This window comes from Nicotiana tabacum, chromosome 17, assembly GCF_000715075.1.
Source record: "Nicotiana tabacum cultivar K326 chromosome 17, ASM71507v2, whole genome shotgun sequence".
Taxonomy (NCBI): Eukaryota; Viridiplantae; Streptophyta; class Magnoliopsida; order Solanales; family Solanaceae; genus Nicotiana; species Nicotiana tabacum.
In genome coordinates this window covers 113,916,353-113,939,523 of record NC_134096.1, presented here as the reverse complement: position 1 = coordinate 113,939,523, position 23,171 = coordinate 113,916,353, and the positions used below count along the sequence as shown (strand labels likewise).

Here is a 23,171-nt window from a genome sequence, read left to right as displayed (position 1 = left end):
TTCTTGGTTTGAGTTGTGGGAGGAATCCCGTGAGGAGGGAAGCCCTCCAGCAAGGTGGGGTGAGTTCACAGATACCTTTATGGATCATTTCTTGCCTGCCAAAACTAAGGAAGCTCGTGCCGCTGAGTTTGAAAGCCTGAAGCAGGGCAATATGAATGTGTGGGAGCATCATATGGAGTTTGCGCGCCTGTCCAAATATGTTATTCACATGTTGCCCACTATGGAGGCTAGAGTACGCCAGTTTGTACATGGCCTTAGCCCCTTGGTTATCAATGAGGACTCTACAGCTGCCTTGAATTCTGATATGAACTATGGTAAGATGGTGGTATTTTCTCAAGCCACAGAGACCCGCAAATTGAAGAATAGAATGGAGCGTCAGAGTAGCAGCAAGGCCCGGTCCGCGGGCAACTTTGGTGGTTCTCCCGGTGGTGGTGGTAGGTCAGCATTCAGGGGAGCGTCATCTGGACCATCCCAATCATTCGCCCAGTCTTCGATGGGTGCACAGTCATCTGGATCCAGTCAGGTCAATAGGGGACCCCACCAGTAGGGTCGGCCCGACAGAAGGTTTCAGCAGCGGAGGCGTCCATGCTCTAAGTATGGGAGGATGCACTTTGGGTCCTGTTTCATGGACCTACCAGTATGCTATGGGTGTGGTTTGCGGGGTCACATTCAGAGAGATTGCCGCTCATCCCGCCGAAATATGGGCAGAGGCACGACACAACCAACTAATTCTGCAGCTACTACATCCACAACACCTCTAGCTCGAGGCACCCCAGCACCCGCAGGGCATGGTGCAACTAGAGGTGGTGCACAAAATTTGGGAGGACCCAGTAGATTTTATGCTATGCGGAGACGTCAGGAATCAGAGGCTTCTCCAGATGTTGTCACAGGTATATTAACTGTCCAATCTCATGATGTATATGCTCTTATTGATCCCGGTTCCACTTTGTCATATGTCACACCTTATGTTGCTATGGAATTTGGGATAGAACCAGAACAGCTTTATGAGCCGTTCTCTGTATCTACTCCGGTTGGTGAGTCTATTTTGGCCGTGCGGGTTTATAGGGATTATGTTATCACATTGCGTGGTCGAGACACCGTGACCGATCTTATTGAATTGAGAATGGTCGATTTTGATGTGATAATGGGGATGGATTGGATTTATTCATGTTTTGCTAAGCTTGATTGCCGAACCAGAATTGTTAAGTTCGAATTTCCAAATGAGCCAGTTCTTGAGTGGAAGGGCGATTATATAGTGCCGAGGGGTAGGTTTATTTATTACCTTAAGGCCAAAAAGATAATCAACAAGGGATGTATTTACCATTTGATCCGGGTTACGGACATCGATGTCGAGGCACCTACACTTGAGTCTGTGCCTGTTGTGAATGAATTTCGGGGAGTCTTTCTGGATGAACTCCCTGGGATCCCACCAGACAGGGAGATTGATTTTGGGATTGATGTGATGCCAGACATACATCCTATATCTATTCCACCCTACAGAATGGCACCGGCAGAATTGAAGGATCTAAAGGAACAATTGAAAGATTTGTTAGAAAAGTGTTTCATCCGACCTAGTGTGTCGCCTTGGGGCGCACCTGTTCTCTTTGTAAGAAAGAAAGATGGGTCACTACGTATGTGTATTGACTATCGGCAGCTTAATAAGGTAATAATCAAAAATAAGTACCCACTGCTAAGGATAGATGACTTGTTTGACCAATTGCAATGTGCTAAGTATTTCTCCAAAATTGATTTACGATCCGGGTATCACCAATTGAAGATCAGGGAGCGGGATATTCCGAAAATAGCTTTTACGACCCGGTATGGGCATTTTGAATTTCTGGTGATGTCTTTTGGGCTAACAAATGCCCCAGCAGTCTTCATGGATCTTATGAATCGAATTTTTAAGCCATTCCTCGACTCTTTGTGATAGTGTTTATTGACGATATTCTTATATATTCACATAGTCGAGAAAATCATGCCGATCATCTTAGGTAGTTTTGCAAACCATGCAGCAGCACCAGTTATATGCAAAGTTTTCAAAGTGTAAATTTTGGCTTGAATCGGTTATATTCTTGGGTCATGTAGTCTCTAGTGAGGGAATAAAGGTTGATCCTAAGAAAATTTCAGCGGTGAAAAATTGGTCGAGGCCTACAACTCCAACAGAGATTCGCAGTTTCTTAGGCTTAGCTGGGTATTACAGAAAGTTTGTGGAGGGATTTTCTACTCTTGCCTCTCCATTGACTAAACTGACGCAGAAGGCAATTAAGTTCCAATGGTCAGATGCTTGTGAAAAGAGTTTCCAAAAATTAAAACTAAGATTGACTACGGCACCGGTGTTGACTCTACCAGAGGGTATAGATGGATTTGTGGTATATTGTGATGCTTCAAGAATCGGGCTTGGGTGTGTATTAATGCAACATGGAAAGATGATAGCTTATGCTTCTAGTCAATTAAAGAATCATGAAAAGAACTATCCAACACATGATTTAGAACTTACGGCGGTGGTATTTGCATTGAAAATTTGGCGTCATTATTTATCTGGGGTCCATGTGGATATATTCACGGACCATAAGAGCCTTCAATATATTTTCAAACAGAAGGAATTGAATTTGAGGCAGAGAAGATGGCTTGAATTACTCAAGGATTATGACATTGATATTTTATACCATCCAGGGAAGGCTAACGTTGTGGCAGATGCTCTCAACCGAAAATCTATGGGTAGCTTAGCACACTTGGAGGCATATCAAAGGCCATTATCCAAAGAAGTCCACCGATTGGCTAGTTTGGGTCTCCGTTAAAGAATTTTGACTGAAGCTCACAGAATAAGAGGTATTCTGTGCACCCAGGTTCTACAAAAATGTATCATGATATTAAGGAAGTCTATTGGTGGAATGATATGAAGAGAAATGTGGCGGACTTTGTGGCAAGATGTCCGAATTGTCAGCAAGTGAAGGCCGAACACCAAAGGCCCGGTGGGTTGGCACAGAACATAGAAATTCCAATGTGGAAGTGGGAAATGATTAATATGGACTTTGTGGTAGGATTACCGCGCACTCCGCGCAAGTTTGACTCAATTTGGGTAATTGTGGATCGACTCACGAAATCTGCACACTTTTTACCGGTTAAGTCCACCAACACTGTGGAGCAGTATGCTCAGTTGTATATCAAAGAAATAGTCAGGTTGCATGGCACCCCAGTTTCTATCATTTCTGATCGGGGAGCACAATTCACTGCTAATTTTTGGAAGAAATTTCAGCAAGGTTTGGGTACTCAGGTAAATCTTAGTACGGCCTTTCACCCGCAGACTGACGGACAGGCAGATCGGACTATTCAAACGCTTGAGGATATGTTGCGTGCTTGTGTGCTGGACTTCAAAGGTAGTTAGGATGATTATTTACCACTTATAGAATTTGCATACAACAATAGCTATCATGCTAGCATTCCGATGGCACCATTTGAGGCTTTATATGGTAGGAGATGTAGATCTCCCATTGGGTGGTTCGAAATTGGGGAAGCAGGTTTGATAGGGCCAGACCTTGTGCATCAGGCTATGGAAAAAGTTAAAATCATTAAGGAACGGTTGAAGACTGCTCAAAGTCGTTAGAAATCCTATTCAGATGTTCGTCGTAGGGATTTGGAGTTCAAAGAAGATGATTGGGTATTCTTGAAAGTTTCCCCCATGAAGGGTGTAATGCGATTTGGTAAGAAAGGAAAATTAAGTCCGAGGTATGTCGGACCGTACAAAATCATTTAGAGGATCGGTGAGGTGGCGTACAAGCTTGAGCTACCACTTGAGATGTCATTAGTACACCCGGTGTTTCATGTGTCTATGTTGAAGAAAGTAGTTGGAGATCCGACACTCATTGTTCCGGTTGAGACTATTGAGGTAAATGAGAAATTGAATTACGAAGAGATTCCGGTTTCTATTATTGATCGGCAAGTCCGAAAATTGAGGAATAAAGAAATTGCCTCAGTAAAAGTGTTGTGGCGAAACCAACAGGTTGGAGAGGCTACTTGGGAGGCCGAGGAAGAAATGAAGAAAAGTATCCTTATTTGTTTGAATGACCATGTATTTTAAGTCGTGATCTAGGAAAATTATAAAACTTACTTTTTATGAATTTTGTATCATGTGAACAATTGGCATTGAGGGTGTTCCTTTCTGGATATATATTGCTTATGAGACCACATTTGGTATTGTTTTGTATTATGTTACGTCGTTGAAATACGTATATGTTGTTAGGATGTGTTTCTGGGCTCTCTGACATGTGGATAGGCCTAATTACAAGGAAAACTCTGGCGAAATGTTTGGAAATTTTGGGAGTTAGTCAAATTGGGGCTGCTCGAATATGGTATGAAACAAACTAAGTAGCGTAAGATGCTAGTGACGGGTTTTTTTTTACCCTCATTCGAGGATGAATGATCCTAAGCGGGGGAGAATGTAAGGCCCCGGAAAATTTTTCTAACGATTTAATATTTTAAAGTACGCCAACGGTATTTGGGAATAACGTGTTAGAGTATTAAAGGAGACCCATGGGATAGAACCACATTATTTTGAAATGAAACGTATATGCTTAAGGTGTGTTGAAACATACTAAGGAGTTTTATGAATGGAAAGAATTCGTGTGGAACAAGTAGGATACATTAAGTAGAAAGGATGACTCAATTCGCATAAGATCCTACTTCAAACGTATGCTTTTACCAAAGTATAACGACTTATGAGGTGATCTACCTATAAAATTAAATCCCTTTGAGTCTAGTTTCTAACTGTTCAAACCGTTCGTCATTCGGACATTCCTACAAGAAGTTATGATCAGATTACCAAAGGCTGGCGGAGGAGCCTACGGATGCAAAGCATCCGAAGCCGCGTCCGAAAGAGAGGCTGGCAGTGAAGTACTGCCATAGCGTCCAGGTCCACATCCGAGCTTCAAAGAGGAGTGAAGTGGGGATGCGAAGCATCCAGGGCCGCATCCGAAACCCAGAAATCTGGGCCTATAAATACAAGGTCGGGGAAGGGGGATATTTTGAGTATTTGGGGGTTAGGGTTCTTGAGGTGAAGGGACGATTTTAAGCTCAAATCAAGTCCAATCAACCGAGGTAAGCTGTTAATGATGTTTTTGGTTGATTATTACTCAATATACATGACTTCTAACATCATTCTTACATCCAAATGCAAGATTTCATCATCAAATCCTCAAGAACACAAAAATCACCAAAGTTGTGATTTTTCATGATTGATGTACTAGAGGTAATTCCAATGCTTCAAACTCGTTTTATATGAGTAGTTATAAGTATTTGAAGCATTTGTTACAAGTTTTAAGGGTTGAAAGATTGTATTATAAAAATCTAGTTCATGGCATGAATAGTACTTTTGAGAAAATAAGGGAGAAGGTGAATGGTAATCTTGGCGATGAAATTTATTAATACATTGAACCTATAGGATTTGTTACTAATATTAGTCTAATTGGATGTTGTTATTGTAGATTGAAGTTGATTAGTGTAGTGCTTCGTTGTAGTATTATTAAGGAAACAATTTGAGGTATGTTGGCTAAACTCTTCTTTAAGATTTGGAATTTTCATTATCCTTGTGAGTTCCAAGATGTTGATTATAAATCAAGTATTCCGATAAGTTTTGTGATGAAGATATATGTCCAATTCGTATTTCAAATGCTCTTATCATATTGCATTATAAATTGATGATGTGTCTCAAACCATGGATTACGTATCCACATGTTATAATTTCTAGTCGTGATTTATGTGAAAGGTATTATGCCAAGTTGTGTACAGATTTTGATTGTGATACACCTCCACCCGCATACATTGGGGTGAGGCGGCATGACCGCTTTATGTGGGGATTATGGTATAGAGATTGTGACTGCGATACACCTCCACCCGCATATATATTGGGGTGAGGCGGCATGACCGCTTTGTGTATGGATTATGATATTGTGGGACTACACCTCCACCCGCTAACATTGGGGTGAGGCGGTACGACCGCTTTGTGTTGGTATTGGTATCGTTGATGCATTTTCACCCGTATACATTGGGGTAAGGCGGCATAGCCGCTTTGTGTAGGTTCTTGGTACTGTGGTTACACATCCACCCGTATACATTGGGGTGAAGCGGCAGGGCCGCTTGATTAGAGTTGTGGTATTGTATGTACACCTCCACTTGCATACATCGGGTGAGGCGGCGGGGCCGCTTTGTGTGAAGATGGTTACATAGGGTCTCATCTTAAAATCCTACAAATGTTGTTGATAGCTTTTAATAAGCTTGCTATGGTTGAGACAGTTATCTATATTTTTTTATTGCCGCACTGGTTCATCATAATTATCTTATATTTCTAAATACTTAAATTGGTGTTTAGTTTTCATACTAGTACTATTCGACGGTACTAACGTCCCTTTTTGTCGGGGGCGCTGCATTTTTTAATGGATGCAGGTGGTTCCACAGCAGGAGACATTGATTAATGATAGCAACACACCTTCTTTCCAACTGACTTGGTGAGCCCCACTTCATTTCGGGGTCATGAATCCTTTGTACTTTGTGTATTTTGTTTGGGGTATAGCCGGGGACTTATTGCCGGCATTATCATTGTACTCTTCTTTATCTATAGAGGCTTTGTAGACATAGTGTGGGTTGTGTATTGGTGCTGGGGAAGACAAAATATGTTATGTTGTGGTTGTATTACTTGTCCGTTGAGACTTTAAAAATGATGAAGCTATTGGAAATAAATTGGTATTGCAGACGTGATCACTTTATTATTATCTTAAGATATATATATATATATATATATATATATATATATATATATATATATATATGTATATTCTCTTTATTCATGAATAAGTTTGGGTAGAAGAAAATCTAATAGGCTTGCTCGGCCGGGTTCACTCGGTTGAGCGCCGGTCGCGCTCCTCGATTTTGGGGCGTGACAGAAAAACCCCTATCGAAAAAAATCCTAGTGAAGGAAAAAGAGTACACATATTTAGTAATACGCATTGCTAGCTGCCTCATTAAAAACCTTATAAGGAAAACCCTGTGAGAAAAACCTTAGTAAGGAAAAAAGAGTACATCACGTATTTTACTTCCCCTCATGAAAACCTTGTTTCAAATATTTTAGTCTCCGCATTCCAATCTTCTATACCATCTTCTCAAAAGTTAAAGTTGGTAAAGATTTAGTGAATAAATCTGTTGGATTGTCACTTGAACGGATTTGTTACACATCAATGTCACCATTTTTCTGAAGATCGTGTGTGTAGAATAATTTTGGTGAAATGTGCTTCGTTCTATCTCCTTTTATAAATCCTCCCTTCAACTGGGCTATGCATGCAGCATTGTCTTCGTATAAAATTGTGGGTCTTTTCTCACATTCCAAACCACGTTTTTCTCGAATAAAATGAATTATTGATCTCAACGCATTCCCAACTTGCTTCATGAATAACTATTATTTCAGCATGATTTGAAGAAGTAGCAACAATAGATTGCTTTGTGGAGAGCCATGATATGATGGTACCTCCACATGTAAACACGTATCCGATTTGAGATCTAGCTTTATGGGGATCAGATAAATAACCTGCATCTGCATAACCAACAAGATCTGCACTACCTTTGTTAGAATAAAATAAGCCCATATCAAGAGTTCCCTTTAAATATCGCAATATATGTATAATCCCGTTCCAATGTCTCCATGTAGGAGAAGAACTATATCTTGCAAGTAAATTAACAGAAAATGTTATGTCATGCCTTGTAGCATTAGCAAGATACATTAGTGCACCAATTGCACTCAGATAGGGTACTTCGGGACCAAGGAATTCCTCATCCTCTTCTGGAGGTCGGAACAAATCTTTATTCACTTCAAGTGATCAAACAACCATTGGTATACTCAATGGGTGCACTTTGTCCATGTAAAAGCGTTTTAATACCCTTTCTGTATAGGCAGATTGATGGATAAAGATCTCGTTTGCTAAATGTTCAATTTGCATACCAAGACAAAGTTTTGTCTTTCCAAGATCTTTCATCTCAAATTCTTTCTTAAGACATTCAATTGCCTTTTGGAGCTCTTCTGGAGTTCCAACAAGATTTATGTCATCAACATAAACAGCAAGTATAATAAATTCTGAAGCCATTTTCTTTATAAAAATACATGGACAAATAACATCATTTATGTAACCCTCTTTCAGCAAATATTCACTGAGGCGATTATACCACATGCGCCCAGATTGTTTTAAACCGTATAAAGATCTTTGTAATCTGATTGAGTACATTTCCCGAGATTTTGAATATGCTTCAGGCATTTTAAATCCTTCAAGGATTTTCATGTAAATTTCATTATCAAGTGACTCGTACAGATAAGCTATAACCACATCCATTAGATGTATTTCAAGCCTTTCACGTAAGGCTAAACTGATGAGATATCGAAATGTTATGGCATCCATAACGGGTGAATATGTTTCTTCATAATCGACTCCAGGTCGTTGTGAGAATTCTTGTGCAACAAGGCGAGCCTTGTATCTTTCAACTTCATTTTTATCATTCCTTTTTCGCACAAAAACCCATTTATGACCAACAGGTTTTATACCAGCAGGTGTTTGGACTACTGGTCCAAAGACCTCTCTTTTAGCAAGTGACTTCAATTCTGATTGAATTGACTCTTGCCATTTTGGCTAATCAGATCTTTGTCGACATTCTTCGACAGATCGGTGTTCAAGATTCTCACTATCTTGCATAATGTTAAGTGCAACATTATATGCAAAAATATTATCCACCACTATTTCAGATCGATTTAAATTAATCCCATCACCAGTAGAACTTATTAAAAGTTCCTCACTCACTTGAGTCTCGGATTCACTGATTTCTTCAGGAATCTCAGAACTAATCAGATCTTGGGTCTCTTCAGGAGATCCCTTCATAATATCATGTTGATCATTTGTCGATTTTGTTTTTCTAGGATTTCGATCCTTAGAACCCAAAGGCCTACCACGCTTCAGGCGTGCTTTAGGTTCACTAGCTCTTACGCTAGTAGATGGTCCTGCTGGGACATCAATTCGGATAGGAACATTCTCTGCAGGGATATGTGGCTTAGTTATCCTTTTCAAATCAGTAAATACGTCTGGTATTTAATTTGTAATATTTTGTAAATGGATTATCTTCTGGACCTCCTAATTATATAGGGGTACGTGGATCAAAGTGAGATAATGATGAAACTTTCCACACAATTTCTCTTTTGATTTCCTTTTTCTCTCCCCCTAATTGTGGAAAATTTATTCCATCAAATCGACAATCTGCAAATCGAGCAGTAAATAATTCTCCCATCAATGGTTCAAGATAGAGAATAATAGAGGGTGATTCAAACCCAATATATATTCCTAACCTTCTTTGGGGGACCATCTTATTGCGCTGTGGTAGTGCTACTGGCACATATACGGTACATCCAAAAATTCATAGATGGGCAATATTTGATTCATGACAAAAAACTAATTATGACGGAGAATATTTATTATAATGTGTCGGTCTGAGGCAGATAAGTGATGCTTCGTGCAAGATAGCATGGCCCCAAACAGTAATGGGCAATTTTATTTTCATAAGTAGTGGTCTTGCTATCAATTGCAGTCGTTTAATAAATGACTCTCCAAGGCCATTTTGAGTATGAATATAAGCTACATGATGTTCAACTTTTATCCCAACTGATAGACAGTAATTATCAAAAGCTTGAGATGAGAATTCTCCAGCATTATCAAGGCGAATAACCTTTATATGATAATCTGAAAATTGTGCCCTTAATCGAATTATTTGGGCTAATAACTTTGCAAACGCCAGGTTGTGAGATGATAGTAGGCACACATGAGACCATCTTGAAGATGCATCTATTAGGACCATAAAATATCTAAACAGCCCACTTGGTGGGTGAATAGGTCCACATATATCCCCATGTATACGTTCTAAAAAGGCAGGGGATTCAATGCCAACCTTCATTGGTGATGGTCTAGTGATCATTTTACCTTGATAACAAGTATCACAAGAAAATTCATTATTTGTAAGAATCTTCAGGTTCTTTAATGAGTGCCCACTCGAATTTTCAGTAATTCGTCTCATGATTATTGATCTAGGATGGCCCAAACGGCCATGCCAAAGCACAAAAGTATTTGAATCAGTAAACTTTCGGTTTACGATAGAGTGTGTTTCAACTGTACTAATCTTTGAATAGTATAAGCCAGAAGATAAAGTTGGTAAGTTTTCTACAATGCATTTCTGGCCAGAAATATTCTTTGTAATACAAAGATATTCCACGCTCATTTCATCTATTGTCTCAGCATGATATCCATTTCGGCGGATATCTATACAACTCAACAAGTTTCTTTGGGACTTGGAGGAGAACAATGCAATATCGATAATAAGTTTTGTTCCCTTAGGCAGAAATACAGTAGCTCTTCCGGAGCCTTCAATCAAATTTCTATTACCAAAAATTGTAAAAACATTTGCTTTTCCTTATGAAAATAAGAAAAGTATTTCTGATCTTTGAATATGGCATAAGTTGTTCCACTATCAATTATACAAATATATTCATGATTGGTCTTTGATCCAAACATAATTTCAGGATTATCCATATTCTTCAAAATGACATAAACAAAATAAATATGATAGTAAACATCATTTTCAAAGCATAACTTTTATTTGTGTACAATAATTACATAACCACAGTATTTACTACAAATAATAAAAATTAAAATATTTATATTTCTACAGATTCACTACCGATCACATGACTTGTTTCTCCTTCTGGGAGTGCAAAATAATCAGCTACATCCAAATGCATGAAGTCTAAATTATCTTCAGAAATAAAATTTGCTTCAACATTTTTCTCTCTCTTCTTCAGGAAGGCTTGATACAGCTCTACCAGGTGCTTTGGCGTACGATATGTACATAACCAGTGCCCTTTTCCTCCACATCTATAGCATGCATTTTCTGGCTTTGCTGCTTACACCGCTTCATGCTTTTGTTCCTTCTTTTTCCACTGCTGGTGGTGAGGAGGGTTCTTTGGTGCATTGTTATTACCACGATTAGAGTTTCCTCCCCGACCATGACCATGACCACGACTGGGGCCACGTCCTCTTCCACGCTTTGCTTGGTGGAAGTTCGTCTCATTCACTTCAGGGAATGGACAAGAACCAGTAGGTCGTCTTTCATGGTTTTTCATTAATAGCCCATTATGTTGCTCGGCTACAAGAAGATGTGAGATCAGTTCAGAATACTTTTTGAATCCCATCTCTCGATATTGCTGCTGCAGGAGCATATTCGAGGCATGAAAAGTGGTGAAAGTTTTCTCCAACATATCATGATCAGTAATATTATCACCACATAGTTTTAATTGGGAAATAATTCTGAACATAGCAGAATTATACTCACTGATAGATTTAAAATCTTGTAGCCTTAGATGAGTCCAATCATAACGTGCCTGTGGAAGAACGACCATCTTCAGGTGGTCATATCTATCTTTCAAATTACTCCACAGTATGACTGGATCTTTAACAGTAAGATATTCCATTTTCAGGCCCTCATCAAGGTGATGGCGTAGGAATATCATTGCTTTGGCACGGTCTTGGTTTGATGCCTGATTTTTATCTTTGATGGTGTCTGCCAGACCCATCGCATCAAGATGAATTTCGGCATCAAGCACCCAAGACATGTAGCTTTTGCCCGATATATCCAGGGCTACAAACTCAAGTTTAGAAAGATTTGACATTATTTAGAAAAAGAAAGTTCGTACCTCTGATACTTTCAAAGTATTTGCTCGAGATGGCAGAGTCTCGTGCTGATAACGTGTTATAAAATAAAGACTGTAAAGTAAAGACAAGTATAGAGAGAAACTGATATATTATTCAAACTTCAAACTTATATACATAATGAACTGAATTCTCCTCTATTTATAGAAGAAAGGAAGCAGTTGTGAGGCTTTTCAGGAAGTAGCTGCAAGGCTTTTCTTTAGCTGTTTGTAAGCTGTCTGCATGAGTTGCTTGCAACCTGCCTGTTTAATAAGAAGCTGTTGCAAATCATTTCATTGAGCTGCTTGCAACCTGCCTGCATCAGCTGCTTGTAGATAAACTTCAACAGAGTACTAAATGGATAATCTTATTCAGGAAGATTATTTATAGCGGAGTAATAAATAGACATCCACAATATAATTATTTTCATAACAAGTTCATTTTTTTCATAGTACACAGTTCGTTTGATTTATTAGTGTTTTTCTCACTCTTCCAAAATAAGAAATTGGTGTATGCGAATATATTGGATCTCCTATGAAGGCACCATCTTTCTGTCCAGCGGTGAGCGAAAATTCAAGGATGGCACGATTTTTACTATAGGTGAAAGTAGAAATTTCTTTTTTAAAAAAAAAAGAAAAAGAAATTCACACAATTAATTAATTAATTAGAAGAGCGTAATATTAAAAAATGGCATACTAATCAATTTGTATTAATAAAAAATGGTTTAAAATAATTGTTATAAGGAAATTAAAATAAGGGACAAAAGTGATATTGCAAACCACAAGAGAAGTTAGTGTTACAAAATCAAAGCTGGAGGTAGATCTTCGAAATTATCCCATAATGTTTTTACTATTAGAAAATGGAGTTCTTATCGGCTATAGTTATATAACGGTAAAATATTTTAAACATGGGATGAGTCAATATTAAAAATTTAAATTAACAAAAACTAAAATTTACCCTTTAATGTTGAGAACAGATAATTAAGTTTTTGAATTAACCAATTGCAAAAGAATCTAATACAATTTTTGATTCAAATTCATTATATTACTAAAATTATTTGTAAGTTGACAAATCTCCAGGTACATAAATTTATTTTCGTAAGAAGATAAGTCATCATAAAAGAAATCAGTTAATGGATCAAATTGAATACAATATATTAAGAGTCAAATTGATAAAAATAATTTGAAACAATAAGGATAAAATAGTAAAGAAAAAATATATTATAAACCAGTTGTTATATTTTTTTTTAATGTTCAATCCAACAATACCTCTTTTAGGAGGTATAGGGCCAAACTTTTCCGTCCCAAATCTCAAAAAGACAAAAGGTCTCACTTTTAATTATTAAACATCTCTGTAACAATATTATTATATAACAACACTTCACTATAAAACTCAAGCTTTTCCGAAACTAATTTTTATGTTATGCTATAACATATATTCTCTATAACAACACTTCGTTATAGCATCCAAATATATTCGGAACAAACGAGACTATTGTAGAGAGGTTTGACTGTATTTGAAGAATCGTGATAAAATTATTTTTATGTTTCATTTTCAACTATTAGGTCACAGATATAATAATAATTTTTATTAGATATTCCCACATAAGTTTTCATAAATCACAATAAAGCATCTGGAAACTTTTGTGAGACAAAATTTATTTGTTTAAGAGCTAGCTAATTGAAAACAATATTCACTATTTTTATTATCTAATAATATTTATGTATTTTTTAAAATTATATAGTTATTAATATGGATACACACGCAAAATGCGCACCCTAAGACTAATAATTTTAAATATATAGTTCATTATTAAAAACCTTAAAGATTGAACTTATACAATTTAAATTATTCTCTTCTGCTCTTATTTACGCCAATGGATTTGCCTTTTCTCTCAGAGATGTAAGGTTGAGTTGGAGAAAAATATAGTACATTACACTTTGAAACTGTAGCACACAACATATGCCATTTCTTTTTTTGTTATCATTGTAAGAATACTATATAATTTTACAAAATAATAGGAATGACATCTATTATATTAATACATAGTAAAAGTGAGAACATCAATGTATAAATTAGACACCTCGGATTCAAACAGAAAATTTCCGTTGTCCACTTTTATATAATGGTGGTGTCTGACCAACTTGCTGAGACCATTAATTGCTAACCCCATTAGCACAGGTAAATTACTTATGTGATTAACTTTGTCCATCACAAAAAGAAATAACTTGTGTTTTTTTGCCTATACTGAGATTTGTTCCCTCCTTTTCTTATTCGTGTTTTTGGTGTGTATAAGAACAGATGGCACAGAAAACAAAAATGCAGGAGTCACAGCTTACTCGTAGAGGCTGATGTTAGTTTCTCATGGCATTGCATAATAGAGATGAATTTAATTCTTTTCTGCATTCAGATTGCTGAGAAATGTGTACTTCATCAACACAACAATAGCTTTCAGCTTCAACTGAAATGTTTATCTTTCTACAGAACTAAATATCCAGTGACAATCAACTTAGTGCCGCAACAGATTATATACACTCCAGCCCTGCTGCGTGCCTAAAGAAAACAAGAAGCACAACTTGGATCCATGCAAGTTTTGGTTTGTATCAAAATGATGGAAGTCACCAATTCCATCTCTATATCATGCCATATGGTCATCTCCAAGAATGTCAAAGGGACAAAGAAAGAACATGAAGATTGCACAGAAGAAATAATTTGGATGATATATGGTAAGTTGGTGGAGTTACTGATAGGCTCATGCACTAACTATCTATGCAGAATTGGGAGAGCACATGCAAGAGAAGCATGATTTCCCTCCTTGTATACAAGATTTCCGCGCACAAAGGTTGCCAAAACTTTCCCAGCGAGTCTTGATCCCATGTATGCAGAAATACTCTGCCAAAAAAAAGGAAAAGAATAAGAGCAAGAAAGAACATATGAGAAATCGAAAACAGAATCAAGGAATGTCAAGAACTGCTACATGTACAGCTTTTCAATTTGATTCTGATTACGTCATGCTAATAATCTGACAGCTGAATTTCAAAATAAAAGGTGATTTACTTGTTTCTAAATCCTAACTTTATATCATCGTGTACAACGCTTAAACATGTTTCCTAGTAGATATTACTTTTAAAAGGGAACTACTTGAATTACTAGTTTCATGGAAATAATGGGTGCAAGAATACATACAGGGTGCTTAACATGTACAGGGTAATCATTATCCAGGTCAAACTCCAGGTCTGGCTCCCAGACAACTATATCGGCTTGATTCCCTATAGCAATAGCTCCCTGCACAAGAACTGTAATCAAATACCAGCTACCAAGATATGGGAGTAACATAAAGAATTTACATGAACTGATAACTGCAACAGTTCCAAAAATTTGTATGGGTCATAAAGCGGAACAAATTGAAGTACTATCTGACATCAATTTTTCAAAAAATCAAAGCAAAATGACATGTGGAACTTGTTGAATGCCTAAGAATAGATGTAATGTTCAAATACTTCCACATCATACCTTAGTATTTAGACCAGCAAGTTTTGCAGGCTTCTCACTCCACCAGGAAGCTAATTGCTCAAATGTTATTCCATACTTACGCCCATATGTCCATGTCGCGGGTAGAACAAACTGCATAAACAGTAAAAGCATGTTATAGTATTCCAAAAGATTATGAAAGACTATTTGACAATGACATTATGCATGTAAGTTTTTCCACTACACATGAATTTCAAGATAATCTTATTATCTCCAAATGGCTTATATCTGCAATATTTCTAAGCCCACATAGTAATCGCAGCTAACTAGCAAACGTAATGACCTGTAAAGAAGATATGCCACCCCATGCTTTCAAGAAGTTGCCCTCATCTAAGAGTTTCATTTCTGGCTCAGCAGGGGAGTGGTCAGAACTTAACATGTCAATATCTCCACCCTGAAATGCACACAAAACCAAAATGAAGGAAATTCTTTGAAAGAAGAATTCTGGAAGTGACTATATTAGTAAGACTTTGGAAGTTGACTATACCAGTAAAGCATCCCAGAGTTTTTCTTTATTGGCTGCATCACGGATGGGTGGAGCACACTTAAAACGAGTATCTCCATCAGGAATATCTTCAGCTGCAAAAGCGAGATAATGGGGGCAAGTTTCAACAGTGATACTATCACCCCTTCGTTTGGCTTCCTATGAAAATCCCAAAAAACAAAAAAATGTTTTCAGCAAAATGATAATGTAAAATATTCCAATAGCAATGATGGGGCTTCCCCTGTTCTTAATAAAAATAGTCCACCACAAAGGGTGCAAAGACAAGAAATGGCGAGTATATAAATGAATGAATGAAAGAAAGAAATTTTTTTGCTACCTACCTTAATGAGGTTTAGTGAAGTTCTAGCATCAGACAAATGAACGATATGGAGATGAGCTCCTTCAGCAGAACCACCAGCCCGTGTCTCTTTTGTCAATGTAATGAGCTGATTGATAGCTGCCTCTTCCCTATTAAAGAGCAAAAAATTTCAAAAGGTAATACAACATGAAAAACAATAGAAAATAGAGGATGTAAGATTTAATTGGGAGTGATATTATAAACATCTTAATGCAGTAGTGCACTGTATATGTGTAACAATATGCAAGGAGAGCGAGATAGAAGAAAGAGAAAGCATAGTGAGAGAGGAACCTTTTGACCAAATTAAAAATATTAAAGTATGCATCAGCTGAAAGTAAAGCAAGAAATGTTTGTCACGCCTCTTAGAAATACATAGACTTTTTAGGATGTCACATAACTGGAAACACAAGAAGAATGACAAGTTACCTCAACACAATTCTACTCTAGATATGAGCATATGATAAAAGGTAAATTATTTACATTGAAGCAGGCCTGGTCTTAAGATATGTAGAGTATGATCTAGCATTGTCGACCCCATCCTCCGGTTCCAGCTTCCCATCATGATCTAGTAGCACTTCAGCATGAACAAGCAGGGGTCTTTTGTATCGAGCCAGAGTAGGGAGTGCTTCCTGTGCAGTAGTAAGAATTGAATCACAAGAAATTTAGTTGGCACGGCAGAAGAGAAAAGAGATCACACAGTAGAAAGTCTAATACAATGTGTCCGAATAACCATCCCGCTAAGGCATATCTACATAGTTACTGTAGAATGATCGACAAAAACAAACAGGAAAACGAAATTGAGATTCTGTACCTTAATGTGGGCTGAAGTTGTCATGGGAAAGTCATTGATGCCTGATGGCACCATAAAAGACTGCAGAGAAAAGCAAAAGATGTTCAATCATACATGTGATATAATAATTGACGTCACATGGTAGAGTGCTACAAACAATGCCCAAAATGATTTCTCCAATGTCAAAGACACATTGTCAATTTGTAAGGTAATAGTTGGAAAACTAATGAACTTTATCCAAAATACTGTGATAGTATATTGGACATGTTATCAATCTTTGTTAGACTTCCTAACAGCCATGATATCAATAACTGGAAAGGAACAGAATATATGCTCAATCTGAGCTCTAGTGCATGTATGTTGCTGGATTACCTTCAAACCCAGAACCCCAGCATCTAGAAGTCTTTCCAGAGAAGTCGCATTTTCTGCATTTTCTGGAACCAAACCTCCCCAGAAACCTGAGAATAGAGTAAGCAAGTAACGCCACATTATACAGTGTTGTCAAAGGCGCGCTTAAAGCGCGCTTAACCCTGAAGCGAGGCTCAAAACATGTTGAGCGCTTCGCCTCGCTTTGTGGGCACTTTAGTGTCGCATCAAGGCTCTAAAGCATATTTTTCCTTGCCAATGAGTGTAATCCTGAAAATGCGACATTAAACATTTGATATTTCACTTTATCATAATTTTTTTTTTCAATTTCTTTGTCCATATATTTGTTATTCATGATTATAATTATTAGTTTTGGACTACATATACATATTTTTACTTTTTCTCCAGTTGCCCCTTTTTTCATTAAAGCCCACGCTTTACTTGCGCTTTGCGCTTAAAGCCCCAACGGACATTAAAGCTTTTTTGCGCTTTTCGCCTTTGAGAACACTGACATTATAGCATCTATCAACCAAGAATATAGCTTCGTATTTAACATACCAACATCCACATAGACCCTCCCTTCTGCAGCCTGGACCTGCCAAATGAACAGTAACCCTGATTATATGTTGTTCATTATGACTACACACCTACATGAATTTAGGAACTTCTGCTTAGCAATTTATGTTCATTAATTTGAATACAAAAGAATCCTTACAAATGTGCCACATAAACTAACAAGCTGAACTCAACAAAAGGAAAACACCAGGAGCTAATAATCACACGAGATAGTTTTCCTTTGATAAGCTAGAAATATTTACTCTGTCAAAATTTTCTGCAAAATATATCAAGCATCTACCTGATATGCTTACCTTAAGTTTTAAAGCTTCTTCAGAAACAGTTGATGGAGCACTATTGAGAGGCATGTCAATTAGTGTGGTTACTCCACCTGGAAAGAACATGGAAATATCAAATATGAAACACGATCATCATGTTCTCAAATAGTTTTAAGTTACATATGAACTGCTTATTTGAATCCACATACCGGCAGCTGCTGCTTTTGTTCCTGAAGGAAATCCTTCCCATTCTGTTCTTCCAGGATCATCAAGATGGGCATGCCTATGACGGACAAATTAATAATTAGATACAAGGCTAGCTTTATGAGTTAAACCTTAACGTATAGTTTTGATACTGGTCAAGGAAGCAAAAAGTAAGCTCAAGTATTAAAATTCTAGTGGAATTAAGTGCATAGTGGTTTGCAATTTTTTGCTACATTTTCTAAGTTAAAGTTCTCCATGGCAGGTGACAAAAATTAAAAAACCAACATAAGGAGAGAGTTTTATCTTACACATCAATAAAACCCGGCATGACCACAGCCTCCCCATAATTGACAACTGTGGTAAACCAAGGATTTACATGCCAATTCTCTTCAGCAACAATAGATATAATTCCCCCTTGCTTTATCTCAACTGTTTGTTTCACATCAGAAGAAACAATTTGTCACGAGGAATCAGATCAAGCTACTGATAAGAGTACTAATAAGTAATAACAAGTGACGGTATAGTGTCTCAGATACAGCATAACTTTCATCTTCGTAATCTGTAGGTACCAGCCATCACCTTATATGTAGATTCTATATCTATTCCCCGGAAAATCAAGGAAATGTAAAACTTAGTTCAACAAACCTGCACCAGAGATTGTCCCATTTGGAGTCACGATATGTTTGCTGGCTATCCAATAGTGATTATGAGGCAGAAGGCTGCAGTCACTTGAGGGAAGCTGAGGTATAAAACCATAAACTTTCTTGAGGATCATTCAGAAGTTATACAACAAAAAAGCAGTACCTGAGGACAGCATGATATGATGATATATAAACTGGAAAAAGCACAAGTACATAGCTACTTTACAAGTATTATGCTCTAAAAAAGAAACAAAAGAAAATCATAACTAACTACTGAAATGAATAACCATTTGGAAAGTACCAAAAAGCATATCCTTGCTTCAAAGGCTCTTATATACTGCATGCTGACAGATGATTTACCCACTCAATGATTTCTCTTTTGATTCTTCTATGTTTAGTAGTAAATCAAAGGAGGTTCAAACATAGAATCCGTTCCCTAGTTCTAACAACAATTATTTTTCCATCAGCCCTTCCATAATAGCCGTGGAAACAAACTCTAAATATAGATTAAGGTTGCGTACAATAGACCTTGTTGGTCCGGCCCTTCCCCAACCCCATGCGCGGGCTTAGTGCATCGGGCTGACCTTCCATAATCTAGCCTAACATGCAAGACGGATATCCAGATCTACAGTACCTAAGCACTTCACATGCAAGAACTTCATAAAGAAGCTCTTTTTAATGAGTACTTGATGAAGAGGCTTCTGGAATTTGTTTTGAAAAAGCAAAAAGATGCTGACTTTTGATTCTATCATCAAATCTCTTTTGCTTATCTTAAAATGAATACTTACAGCCACCTTAAACAGAGACCCCTTTTTGGAAAAGATTCTGTCCACAAATAGACTATCCAAAGACAAAAACACACACAAGTACTTATCTCATTGTAACCCCATCTAGATTTCAGTGTGTGTTTTTGTGGGTGTTAAACAAGATTGAATCTTTTCCTCAATTTGTGCATTTAACCAACAGATTTTATTTTATGCTCGAGTTGCAAACAAATCTAAGAAAATGAATTCTCTTCATAGAAAAAACTGGCATTATCACCATTGATATCAAGAAAATGAGATGGAAAAAAGAATCAGCATAAAAACCAGACCTTTTTAGAGAAATCAAAATAGAACAGGAAAGAAAGGAGAAGTGGTAAGAGAGTCAAAAAACCCCTCTTTCCTGATTCCATTTTTCTCTGCTTTGCTATCCCTCTTTTTTCTCAGCCTTTCTCTATGAACTCTGCACATTAATGGCTTCCACTTATACTACCCAAACTTGTTTTTTTTTTTAAAAAAAAACAAAATCATTTTTGGTTAGAATTGATGCAATTTGGTGACGTGGAAAAGATGACCAACCAATAGCACACATTTCCACCTTGTATGGAAAGTTGAAACATTAACCACAAAACCAAGAAAATTACAAAAAAAAAAAAAAAAAAAAAATGAAATAACAATGGGCGGCTTAGAGGACTCCTCGACCAAGAATCAGGAATCTGTTTATACTGCCCATAATGCCGACTAGCTCTATAATAAAACTATATTTTGTTAGAGAAATTTAAAAAATAACACTCATATGCAGTGTTTTATTAGTCGTAACAGAGAAATAAAATTCAATATTATGCTAGAATTCATATATTATTTTATGCATAATATAATATGAAATAATAATACGGGAATTGAAGTGACAAAAATATTCTTCGTATATTATTGTATTATTAATCTATATATTACGGTCAAACTTTTCTATAATAATCTCGTTTGTTTCGAATATTTTTAGTTGTTATAGTAAATTGTTGTTATAAAAAACATATACTATAATATAATATGAAAATTAATTTCGAAAAAATTTAACTTTTATATTAAAGTATTATTATATAAAAATGTTGTTACATGGAGACGTAACATATATATTTCATGCATATTTACTGAGATTAAGATAACCAGACAATCCTTAAATTATGGCGGATCTGCTTGGTTCAAGAATCAAGATATTCGATTTAAAATTGAATATTTAAGGAATCAGCTAGATTGATGTTCGTTTTTAATGTGTACTAAGTATATACTACTTAGTACAAACATGCTTTGACCTGCTAGCTTGCATGATTGGGAAAAAATAATGGAGTAATTAATAAGAAAAAATGTCTTGAAATGTTTCCAAAAAGAGTGCGCCCACTGGTATCCAGCTATAATAGTATAATTGTAATAATACTAGAAAGAGCTTCTCTTTTTTGTATTCAAAAAATTATTTTCAAAAAGAGTGCGCCCACTGGTATCCAGCTATAATACTATTTGATTTGTGAGGGGATTGAAAGTAACGTGAGAAATTTATGGGACCGCTCAAAGAAATCAAATTAAGCTATTGTTGAGTACGGACTGCTGAGTAGCAAAATCGGTATTTATACCTCACGTTTGGTTTGATCATTTTGTTTTCCTTTAATTTAATTATTTATTATTCTTAAATTAATCATGCTAAATTAAATCGCGTATCCTTTAAACCGCGTACAAATTTAAACAGAGTCACCAAAAGATAAAAAAAATAGAAGACAACTATTATTGATCTTCTTTCCTCAACTTTTAAGGTTTTTAAAATTGAACTTATTATTTTAGTAAGCTTTTACACATTAATTTATATTTCGCGTCAAATGTATTGGGTTCAATGAATGAGCGGTCACTGCTCTTATTTCATCACTGATGGTCATGTCTATTATGTGATCTTAATCATATATCGAGTCTTATTATATGATTTTCCGGTCCTTTTAAGTATTGCTAAGTGGTGGGCATGTCGATTATAATCCATGTGATATGAATTGGTCCATGCACGCTTAGTGCACACAGAAAGAGAAATTCTTGAGAAATTCTTAGAGAATTACACATCAAATGAAATAATTGCCAACAAAAGACGACGAATAGTCCAAGTAAAATGAGAAATAAAGTGTATAAAGTTACTTTACTTTGTGATAGCATTAAAATCAAGGATGTCGACACATCAATCTTGTAAAATGAATTAATGAGAGGTGTACGAATCGAACCGAAAAATCGTACAAAAATTAAAAAATTAAACTAAATCGATTAAAAAGTTCGATGGTTTGATTTGATTTAATTTAATATTGAGTAAAAAATCCGAACGAAACCGACATATAAATATATCGTTTTTATATATACTTTTAAGACTTTATATAAAATTTTCTTTAAAAAATATCTAGAAATATTTGGATTCTCTTATGGGATGTAATATTTAATAGAATAATAAGTACTCCAATTTTATTAACTTTAAATAATGTGTTGTATGATCACTTTCTTATCAATTGTTATTGAAATGCATATATCTCTTTGTTTTTTCATATTCATATGTCAAGATCTTTTAAATTCTTATATCTTTTTCGAATTTGAAATGATATTTCAATAATTGAAAATTAAATAGAACATATATATCATTATTTAATTTTCATATTGATTTTTATGTTTAATTATTAAATTCGGTTAACTATGAAAGTGTACATTAAAATCCGCCCTTATAATATTTGAGGCACGATAATACTAAAAAAGGAATTCTCGAGTCGTCGTTGGTCGAGATGGGCTAAAAAGCAGCAAAGTCCTTGGCTGAAGTGGCGACATCAGTCGTGGTCGAGATATTGACGAGAGTCGTAGTTGAGATGATAACAAGGGTTAAGGTCGAGGTTGAATATCGTCGATGAGAGCTGTGAAGCTAGTTTGTTAGGGTAGGGTATTAAAAGAGAATATTCTAGTGGATATTCTCTACACTTGTACTATTAGAGTTTTTTAGGAACATGTCCCATATATATAGAAAAAAAAGATAATGAGACGGTTATGTGATATTCATTTGTAAGAACACACGTTGACAAAAAGATTCTCTCTCTCTCTTACTAAGATACAAACACCACTTTTTTACTAAGATTCTTGTCTATATTGTTCCATACTTTTCCATCTGATCCGAAAATAACTCGAACATTTAAGGATTTGTTTGTCACTCAACATTGTCAGGAGGAACAACCGTCTAGCTCATCCTTTATTGGGTGAATCGTTCCTCCTATTTACTTAAATGCGATTTATTTCTATTCATTGCCATTAAATGCTACATTATTGTTCATGCTTTTTTGGAATAGTTATTGCATATTGTTATCACTATTTGACCAAATCTATCTCACGTTTATCACACCCTTGGAAGCTACATCTAGAAATATTATTGTTAACTAAGTTTAA

The 23,171-nt window shown here is 36.2% G+C and overlaps 1 protein-coding gene across 2 annotated transcripts; it reads right to left on the bottom strand.

Moving 5' to 3' along the window:
• Positions 1-14,139: 14,139 nt before the first annotated feature.
• LOC107776681 (allantoinase) lies at positions 14,140-20,415 on the bottom strand. Of its 2 annotated transcripts, none has more exons than XM_016596591.2 (15): positions 20,060-20,415; positions 18,971-19,064; positions 18,634-18,754; positions 18,331-18,404; positions 18,158-18,234; positions 17,847-17,883; positions 17,295-17,380; positions 16,944-17,003; positions 16,613-16,761; positions 16,116-16,242; positions 15,778-15,933; positions 15,574-15,684; positions 15,273-15,383; positions 14,946-15,044; positions 14,140-14,651 (listed from the first exon to the last, which is right to left on the bottom strand). In XM_016596591.2, the coding sequence occupies exons 1-15, from the start codon at positions 20,138-20,140 to the stop codon at positions 14,523-14,525; spliced, it is 1,512 nt and encodes a 503-aa protein (XP_016452077.1). In that variant the 5' UTR covers positions 20,141-20,415; the 3' UTR covers positions 14,140-14,522. The 2 variants fall into 2 exon arrangements, with proteins under 2 accessions (XP_016452077.1, XP_016452078.1); XM_016596592.2 differs by having other exon boundaries at positions 18,971-19,129; positions 20,060-20,197.
• Positions 20,416-23,171: the final 2,756 nt, after the last annotated feature.

Coding starts and splice junctions, on each gene's coding strand:
- LOC107776681 (XM_016596591.2), bottom strand. CDS start 20,140: ATGGAATCAGGAAAGAGGGGTTTTTTGACTCTCTTACCACTTCTCCTT. Junction 17,381..17,846: donor GAGGGTCTATGTGGATGTTG/GTATGTTAAATA, acceptor CTCTATTCTCAG/GTTTCTGGGGAGGTTTGGTT. Junction 14,652..14,945: donor CTGTACATGTTAAGCACCCT/GTATGTATTCTT, acceptor TTTTTTTGGCAG/AGTATTTCTGCATACATGGG.